This window comes from Brachionichthys hirsutus, unplaced genomic scaffold (assembly GCF_040956055.1).
Source record: "Brachionichthys hirsutus isolate HB-005 unplaced genomic scaffold, CSIRO-AGI_Bhir_v1 contig_819, whole genome shotgun sequence".
In the NCBI taxonomy this organism is placed as follows: Eukaryota; Metazoa; Chordata; class Actinopteri; order Lophiiformes; family Brachionichthyidae; genus Brachionichthys; species Brachionichthys hirsutus.
In genome coordinates this window covers 81,751-92,125 of record NW_027180493.1, presented here as the reverse complement: position 1 = coordinate 92,125, position 10,375 = coordinate 81,751, and the positions used below count along the sequence as shown (strand labels likewise).

The 10,375-nt window shown below is 40.7% G+C and overlaps 1 protein-coding gene across 1 annotated transcript in view; it reads right to left on the bottom strand.

The window, feature by feature from the left end:
• Nucleotides 1-3,435: 3,435 nt before the first annotated feature.
• The window catches only part of LOC137915572 (inactive heparanase-2-like), a 41,544-nt gene continuing 34,604 nt past the window's right edge, over nt 3,436-10,375 (bottom strand). The window contains exons 10-12 of the mRNA XM_068758772.1: nt 7,510-7,655; nt 5,494-5,640; nt 3,436-3,598 (exon numbers count right to left, since the gene is read on the bottom strand). Of these exons, the coding sequence (XP_068614873.1) occupies nt 3,436-3,598; nt 5,494-5,640; nt 7,510-7,655 (456 nt within the window). The remainder of the gene's footprint in view (nt 3,599-5,493; nt 5,641-7,509; nt 7,656-10,375) is intronic.

The window sequence follows — 10,375 nt, the reverse complement described above, 5'->3', positions numbered from 1 at the left end:
ATTTAGCTTCCACAAAGTGTAAATATCACAGATTCATAATTAACTCTTAGCCTGCATTATGCGATGTATATCCACAAACTTGATAAACAGCAGGCTGCTGGACCAGGAATGCTTCGATGGTTACAACAAACGTGTGCTGCACCGTAACATTCTACACAGACTGTATACTTGGCTTCTGAGCAGGGCAAAGAACCACATAGTAACATAAATATTTATGTTTTATTAACCTTGCTTGGGTTAAAAATGCAAAGAGATCTACTTTGTGGGTTGCAAGGTTTAATCGAGTCCATCAGTTTCTGGGGATCCAGCATTCATGGAAGTTTTATTCAAGTTGACTAATGTATATACAGAGTAAACATCATGAAGTCCTCAGTGTATAGTAACAGGGTCAAAGGGGGCCTTGCATGTCTCAAAATGGATCACGGAGTGTAAACAGTATTCGGCAGGCCTGGGTAACAGTAACCTCCGCTAAGGAGGCACTGTCACGCAGAAGTGGTCAGACACGGCACAACACGTTCGATTTTGTAAGAGAAAGTGACACTCACCATTTGCTATGAAAAGTAAAAGGGTTAGATGAAGGAATATTTGCCCGAAAAAACAAATGTATCTAGATGCCAGGCTGAGCGGCAGGAAGCTCATTAAGCTCTCAGTGATCCATTTCACTTTGTTATATGGTTAATTAAACTCTTAAGGGTCAGAATTAATTACTGAACTAACATACTTTTGATTTCAATAAAATCTGGATTCTGTTTTACCCTGGCAGACAGGTACTTGTTGTTTATCAACCGTACAGGTGATCAGTTTCAACTATCATTGATGTCTGTTCTCGCACGCTACTCTCCCAGGTTTGCACCATGCTTTAAAAACAAAAAAAACAAAGCCCGTCTGCACAAGAAGCTAAATGTGAATATAACTGCAGCCTTCGTAGCATATTGCTAATGTTTTCCTCCTCACAACAAGCTAAGCCAGTCTGGTTCGAACTCTTTGAATTGAGCCGCATGTGCAACAAGACTCAAGCATTTCTGCCACTTAGATAAAAATCAAAGGCCATTTTCCACAAATGGAACTTAAAACAAAAATATAATTAAAGGTATATGCTTTGGATCATGTCTCTGAAAGGCCGCCAGTATTCATGAGTCACTATCATCAAACTTTAATGCAGTTCAAGCTTGCCTTGCTTTTTATAGAAATCAGCCCAGGGCAGGTTCTGGAAGGAAGTGAATGTCAAGTTATTTTATTTTTTTAAGGGCAGGCCCTTCATCTCCCTTTGACATGATCCTACCAAGCAGATCTCAGTTGTCTGTGCATCAGCAGAAAACAAGCCTGGCCTGCCCGGGTTTAGCCCATCTGGGCCAAAGCTGGGGTCTAGAGGTCTCGCCCACCCCGGCGTCATGTTTCCCATCAGCAGCTGCTTTGTGCTCTGAGAAGACAGCAATCTTCCACAACAAAACTTTGTCCAGCTGCTTCCACATCTGGGGCCAGTGAGCGTAAAAGTGCTGTCAAGGTGCCCTTGAGCAAGGCACCGAACCCCAGACTTTGCTCCCTGGGTACTGTTATGCGGCTTGTCTCTCTCTCCCTTAACTTAGGTGTGAATTGTATGTTGAGTGAAAAAAGCATTTTCCCGCCTGCGACTAATAATAAAGGGATTGGCTCCAGCGACACCCGTGACCTGCAAGGTGGGAAAGCAGCTGCAGATGAGACGATTATCTCATCTACAAGAAAACGGATGCAACTGCAATAGTTTGGCATCTTTTATTGATGGTTTTGGAGTATCCGTGCTCGTCGTTGTTCTCCTGTATAAATCATATCCTCATCCCCTTGTTCCGTTTTTCTTCTCATCGTGTAGATCCTCTTTTATATTTCGAGAACTGATGTGGAGTCAGTTAATTCACATGATGAGGTGCAAAAAGAGCACAGTCCAAAATGCTCTCATTTCTAGTTTATTTTAAATCAGTTTAATACTGATGAAAACCTAAAACCTTTGCATCAGTGCAGATTGTGGCCTGAAGGATTCTTCAACCGCTTAGATATTTCATGGTGTTTATTATAAATGTAAACATTTCTTAACACAAAAAAATATATCAGCACACTTTACATATTACAATAATGCTCTCCAAAGGAAATATGAACATCTCTACATGAATTATAAACATTCAGAGGACAAATATTCGTTAATTTAATTTGCTCAGACACTGAACCTACTTTGCGCTGACTGGATTAAGTCTTGATTATGAGATACAACTAAATTAAGGATGCAAAAATGTCTGTGCCCCATTCTTAAAATAATTGTTGAGTTTTTGAGTTAGTAAAGGTAAATTCATTTTTAATAATACAAGTAAAAAAAAAGCAAAGTATTTAATCGTATAAATTAGGTGTATATTTTGGTAAACACTCACTCTTTTTTATGTACAATACAATGCATATATGACAGTAAATCTGTACATAATTATGTAAAATATATAATATATATTTAGTATAAAATCCCAGCAGCATAACAGGATTATAAAATGTGAGATCACACTGAAGATAATGAGATACTTTAAGTTTAAACACAGTTTCACAGAGTTAGTGATTTTAAATCAAAGAGCTTGTTTTTCACTGTGAAACAGAAACACGGTGGAAACTTTACGCCGCGTTTAAACTGAACGAGGCCGTTGAAAAGACAACGATTATGTGACGATACACAAAATATACAGAAACAGAATTTCATAGATACCGAGTTTCCCTTTAAGTCGCTTGATACCGCAAGGGAGGAAACTGAAACAGACTGGACATCAGTAGCTTTGTAAAAAAAAACAAAAAAACACACATGCATACACAGTCCAGATATTACCTTGTACACACCGTATTGTTTGCTTGGTGAAAAAAAATGAAATTGGCGTTGACTTGTATGTGATTCAGAAACCATGAGCCCCCAAAATTTTCAATTTTACCTTTGTTGTGTGTTGGTAAAAGAGCAGAAAAAATACTTTAAGGAAAAGATAATTATCTTGACGACCACAGAGATTACAATCTCTCAGTCTGACAATCACAGACAAAAAAAATAACAATAAAAAATAGCTTTGTATCTTGATGTTACACAACATAACAGGAAAACAATCACTGTCCGAACAAGTCTTGTAGCATATACAGAATTCCTGATAAAAACATATGAAAAGGGTCCAGTGCAGCCATTTCTAAGCGTCTTAGGCGATTGTGTCTTTGTTAGACCGGAGGACAGAACACAGAAAGGGTTGGCTTTGTTTGAAATTTTGTACAGCGATTTAAATACTACCATTGAAAGAGGCGTTTTTTAAACCAGAGGCCTTAACGCCCAGTGTCCGCCCTGCAGGAGAGAAAGTAAATCCTGATCTAGCTTTCCAATGTCCCTGTATTTTACAAAGAAGGGGTGTAAAAAGATGAGCCTTCCTCTGTCCCAGAGACACAGGGCCAGCGTTATCTTCGGCAGGCGTAGGCGTTAATGTTTTTGATGACGTAGAAGCCTATAGTCATGGGAGGCATTGCTATCGTCCGCCCAGCCCTCAACGTCTTAGGCTTCAATTCAGGAAGTGTCTCGTTGTCCAACATGAGCAGCTTCTCCCCGTTGAGCTGGACGTGCCTGCAAAGAGAAGAACCACAGGAAGGAAGCTCAGACCGCAGCACCAAACCGGTGGCTATGGAAAACCATGCAACAGGAAGCTGCAAAGCTGGACGGCTTCATGCACCTCGTGCTTTTAAGTCTACTTCTGTCAGTTGTACACTTGGGGGCGCTGTTCTTACAAAATTGTGGCTTCATCTAGTTTTCTCTGGAGCTAAAGGCACAGTATACTACTGTATAATCGCATTACAATTAAATGTCAAATGTACAGAAAGTGAAATTGAGAAAGTCTGTCGATCTAAAGATGAAGGATAAATGATGCCTTTACTTGTAAAACATGCAACATGTTTTGCATTTGTGCTTAACTTGCACAGAAACAGAAAAAGATTACCTCATGTGTGTCTGCCATTTTTAGTTTTATTCTGTGACTCTTATTCTTTGTCCATTTTCTTTTAACATTTAGCACTACTAGTTTTACCATAACAAACCACTCAAGTTTTGTTCGAGTAAACATGATGTAACGCTAATGAGCACCTTATTGGTCAAACATGAAGATTATTATCCCCAAAAGAATGCAAAAATAATACATATCCTTTAAAATAAATCCGGACTGTATCATGAAATTCCTACATTAGAGTCAGCTGTAGCATGACTTTCACATTTCTCCCATTCAAAAGCGCATTGTTTCTATGCAGCACATTATCTAAGCTTACGAACTTAAAGTAGTCGTCATAGCGACATAATAAATCATGCTCTAAGGAGAAGCTGCCCCTCATGCATCTTTAACACACAACATTTCTTCTTTGAAGTGCTGCTCTTATTAGTTGTTTTATTGCTAAATTGTAAGTTTACAATAATATAGAGACTAAGGCAGTGGTCTGGATATTTTTACATGAAGCTTCAATAAAACCTATAATTAAATTATGCTCAATAAGGACAAGTTATAAATCAGACAAACTGCCTAAACTTTTCCTTCAGCATGCAAAGACTTCAATTTGAAAGCCATGCCAACCCTAAATAGCCCACTACTCACACAATTTTATAGACATCTGGTGTTGCTACATTCTTCATAAAAAGTCCCTCTGCGCTGCCGGTGGTAAAGAAAAGCACTTAAGGCCTGAAAAAGGCCCATCGTTAGCTCACTTTGCTATTAAACTCCTTGCAATCCTGTTCTAACACCTAAAACATCCTCCATCATTATGCCGTTATTGAAGGATCAATGGCCGAGCTTCAATTAAGGCTGAACGTTTCTATCGTTTAACACACACACACACGCACACACACACACACACAGTCCTGGGTCAATAGGTTGATATTCCAGGATTTCAGGCTTAAGTCTGAAATTCAGACATAACAGAGAGGGAAGGAAGAAGAGCGGGACTGCCACCCTCCAGCGCTCATTTCTAGAGCCACTTTAAGGCAGTAGGAAGTAATCAATTTGATGGGATATGAATACAAAAGAAAAATGAACAGACAAAAGCTTCATCTTCAGTAAAGCAGTCAAACAAACACAGGAAGTCATCATTACGGCATGAGCTCGCCATAATGCTGCCTCAGATTTCAGATATTTATTAGCTTTTACTTGTCAGAATCTTCTTTCTGTGTGTTGCAGTAAGCAACAATTTAGAAACCAATAAACGTGCTTGTGTGTTTTTATTCACACATCATAATGACGCAGCAGGAATTAAATAGCTCGAGTAAAAAATAAAAACCCTTAAAAGGACAGCGTCGTACATTGTACACAAAATTCTCGTTATCCATTTGCATGACCTCAGCACCTTTGAGACTTTTGCAAAATTGACTCGTGTTGAAAACGACTTCAACTTTTGATTACCATAGAAAACAATTGTGCAGTGCCACTGTGTGTGTGTGTGTGTGTGTGTGTGAGCGAAAGCCAGTGACAGACGGGTACTAACTTGGCTCCGAGGCCGTCGGCGCCGTAGGGCTGCAGCAGGTACTGGTGGACAGTGTTGTTGCGCAGCGTCCCCGCCAGCTTGATCTTCTTTCGCGACCGATGCAGGTTTATGATGTAGATGGTTATGGATCCTCTCACATAATTATGACTGTCACCAAAGATAAAATGATGAAGAGCATGACCAAACGTTCCTTTGCATGAACAAGAGACAATTATGGAAGGCTCCTCTCCACATCTGTTCATAGAGATTTATTATATTTTACGTTGCGGAGCTGAATAATATTGGGTATAATTAAAGATGACTACAAAGAGAAGAGCATCTTTAATATGTTTTTTTTTTTTTATCACATACAATAAACAGAATCAAACCACAACTCATTGATCAAAAGTGGATGAAAGGACTGACATAAAAACAATGAAGTAAGGTAAAACCTTCTCAGGAAGGGAATTCCAGAACAAAGAAAGTTGTTTGCCGTCATAGACTATCGTCTATATTTGGAATCAATCATTGTAAAGCCTATAAGGCTATCTAATGGTGTGATTGGATGGAAACACTTCTTTAGTTGCTTTCAAAACAGTGTCTGAATCCTTCTCCTGAGAGCAAAGTGCTGGGGACTCCATTTGTTAGGGGATACTGGCTGGAGGTGACTAACCGGATGAGGCAGATGAGATAAACATGATAAAATCTAAGGGCCCAGAGGTGAAGACAAAGACAACAGCGCTGTAGTGAATACCACGCGTCTGCCTCAGTGCTCAGGCTCAGGCTCACCTCAGACAACTTGTGTCTTTGAGGCTCTTTTGGTTTGAGCTTTAATTTGATCTTTGATCGCATCTATACAGGGTGAACCGTTTATTTCAGCAACCTGTCGTAACTTTAATATTCACTAAGTGAAATAAAACAGAGTCCTGTTGAACGGAACCTTCTGGCTCTGCGTTTTAACTCTTGGGAAGCCGGGTGATGGATCTGATGCGAGACTGAAGGAGAGATAATAGCCTTTCAGGCCCTTTTCAAATGGTAAGGGTTTGAGATTTAAGATTCAAACCAGCGGCATAAACATGTGTTGATGCTTTTTGAGCATGGCTGGAAAAGAAATGTGATGGAAACCATTACAAGGAGTAAAAAGGGCAGTGAAAGTCAAATATGTAATTGCCATATACTTTTCAAATCACTGGCTGCCTGAGTGCACTCACAACCTCTGCTGTTTTACACAGAGCAGTCACATTACTTCGGCTGCATGTCTATGTAAGGCTCACTGTGTAAAACTAGCTGCAAGACGGATCAAATTCAAGATGGACTGCTTCACTGTCTGATCGTCTGCTGAATGGAGCTGAGCAGCGTCTCTTTACAATACAGGTGGCGGGAGCAAAGTGAAGCTTATATATTTGTGCGGCTCTATGGAAATCCCAGCTTGCAGCTCCGCGATCTTTCTAAGCGATGCTCCACTTGTAAACGGGCCCCTCTAAGGCCCGTAAGTCTAGCCTGCTGCTGACAGCCACGGGCTTGGGTTAAATGATAACCTTGAAACGGCCATCACATCTCCTCCTGTCACAGACTGCCTTATTGTCCCTCCCCGTCCAGCCCCCCCCCCCCCCCTCCAGCCAGTCCTAGATGGGAAAAGGGCCTTGCACACCTTTCAACGGCTCTTTGGCAGCAGGGGGGGACAGAGCCCACACACCTGATAAGTGATACCCGTTAGATTTTATAGGCTCTGCGCTGTGAATGAGCCGGAGTCTGGCGTCTCCTTATTTATGGGATGTTAAATGGGAAGGTAAGGGATTTTGCTCTTCTCTAAGAAACGCTGAGCCACAGGTGATTGCGAGAGGACAGAGGGAGGAGAAGAAGCTAAAAACCACAGCGATCTGTTTCAATCTATCTGCAATCCCATTCCAAAGCAAGTTCGGGCACCACTAGGGGGCTAATAGGATGGTGTCATCTGTCAGTTTCAATTGAAAAGAATCACCACATAAATATACAAAGTGTACAGGCTAATCCAAGGCCTTCCAGATGTATACATACTTGTAGTTGCTGGTGCAGTGGGCGTAGATCCGTAGCTTGTCTCGTATGACTCGTCCAGGTTGCGGCTTTCTTTGTAGTCCAGCCACTCTCACAGCTAAAACCCTCGGACCAACCAAGCGTTTGAAGACCAGGGAGAACCAGTATTCCTGTGGGGGGGGGGGGGGGGGGGCAACACCAGATTTGCACTTTTATGACATTACGGATCATTTTATCACAAAAAATTTTAAGATGGAATTCACTTGGTTGTTGTTGTAAGATAAAGAAAAAAGAAAAAAAGAAAGAAGAGAAAGTACATTTCAAAAGGAGCATCTGAGAAAGAAGCACCAGCAGGGAAGTAGCTTAGAAGTATTGCCAACTCCACCGTTTCAAACGTAAGGATACATCCATCATTACAAGAGGTCATATAGAAATGCTAAATATTGATTTTGCATAGTCAGCAATGAAATTGGAAGTTGATTTCAGTAAGATATTAAAAATATGAGCATGAGGAAGGTGTCAGCTCATCTAGTTCAAGTCCAAATATGTCAGCACTGCATTGAACAAACGCTGATCCTTTTGCACCTGGCAGGTATAAATATGATGTTTCTGAACATTTGAAATCCCCCATCTTGAATAGTTGTTTTCTGTTATCACCACACCGTGTCTCACTGGATAGTTACGCAGACGCAACACCTCTCTGAGAGACCCAGAGAAACATGTGTTCCTCAGGAAGTTCCCATGCAATCCTGCATATGGCAACATTTAAGGGCTTCTTTTTTCCATTCAGCCTTTAACTTAATTTGCCGCCAAGGCATCGAAGAAGCAAAGCACACTACGGAACTGTTGTAGCGTTGGCCACGGGCAGAGGGATGGGTGGATGAACGTATGGCCACAACTCTGATCTATGATCGTTAATACATTCAACACAGAACAGCAATCGGGTCTGGAGTTTTATTAGTGCAAGATGGCTGGAGCAGTGCTACACTCACGCTTCAGGACACATGACTAATATTCTTCGGATGGTACCAGCTCACATTACGTCTTTGGCAACGCTGATATCTAATTGCTCGGTCTGGCGCCCTGCCCTCCTCACACGCTCCCTCTTTAGATGGACAAACAGAAATACACACGGCTGGCGTCTCTACCATGAACACTTTGTAAACCACCAATTCACAGTGGTGAACAAGAGCAAAGCTACTCTATTCATGAGGACGTGAAAGAAATATCAGACACGTGCATCTCAGTCCAGGTTGGTGTACTACTATCAAGTAGCCGGGTAATGTATAGCTCCCAGAAGCTTTCCTGGATACGAGCTAATAAATAGCAGCAATAAGTACTTAAGGACAATCAATAACTGAGTTATTAATGCATAGCCTGAGAATGCCTGCCCACGGTGAAAGTTAAAGGGGGTTCTATTACCGTTAAAAATGATCAAATAAATGTGAAGAATTTTTTAAAAAGTACGTTAAAAATCGCTGCTTATACGAAGGTGAATGTAGCTCAGCTAATACCAAGATATTGGAGAATGTCATGCAACTCTTCACTTAACTTAGATGCACAGTTCACCACTACACAACAACGGAATCGCAATTATCATTAAGAAGAACAATTATCCAAATCTAAACCAAGAAATGCAAAGGAAGACATGCAGGCACAAGGAAACCAGTTGCACATAAAAGACTGGCGGTCGTACACCAGGGTCCAATCAAAGCTGAGCTGCACAGTTGCGGGAATAAGAGCACAATAACAGGGAGTGTAACAATTAACCTTCAGTATTTACCTAATAGAACAAATGAGAGCCAGACTGCCTGGATGAGACCCAGTTAACCCCCGAAGAAAGATCAAAGTATGAGTTTATACTATTTCTCTGCATCTAGCAGCAGGAAGTTCATCATTTCAACGTCTTTAATTTAACTTGATTTATGATGTAAAAATCTTCAGCAAGCTCTAATTGGGCATCCCATAAAATGATAAAATGATAACAGCTGTAAAAAAAGAAAAGAAAAGAAAAAGAAAATAGAAGTAAACTCAGGAAAGATTCATCGCCCCGCTTTCTATATGATTAGAAAAATGCTTCAGCTGGAAGGAGACAATATGAGTGGAGGGTAACCAATAAGAGATGATAACTGGAAAAGAACAAGGAAAGCAGAGGTGCATAGAAATGTGAAGCAAAAGAGAGAAGCCAGGTCATAAATTTCCCATCCAGATGAGTTGGCCCTGCAGGAAATCCACTCAGTAGTCAGGCCGGTGCAGCATTTGAATAGAGCCAATGTTAAAAGCATGGATTGTAACAGGAAACCGCATTTCTAGAAGAGTGATGGAGAAGGGGAGAAAAACGGAGCCACTTTGATTGTTTCATATCATAGCTGAAAGGAAAGCAGAGGAAAGAACAGGGACAAAACTTACAAACGAGTCAGTGGAAAACCTTTCACATTTCGATGAAATAAGTAATCCCTTTAGCCCAATAACGCCGGGTGTCAAAGGAGCATTCAGAAGTTTTAGATTCTAGCATTTCTTATGATCAAAGCAAGAATAAAATAATATTGAAAAATACCAAAAAACTGATTAATGGCTGATTTCATCACTTTTCACCATCACTATTTAAAAAATGTAGTGTGTGTGTATAAGACCATTTCATAAATAACAAAATGGAACATCACAAGTGCAACGTGAAGCGCGATACAGAAACAACCTCTATAATAATAATGAGGGTTAGGAAGACTGCTATAATCCCGGACCTTCCATTAATATGATCAAACCCTAGAGGATCATGGGATTGGACAGTTCCATCTCAAGTGTTGTAGGCTGTTTTACTAACATCTCTGTGCATCAGCATCTCGGATTGCAAATCTCTCAGTGGCTGCCTGTCCCATACAGAGAAGCACAC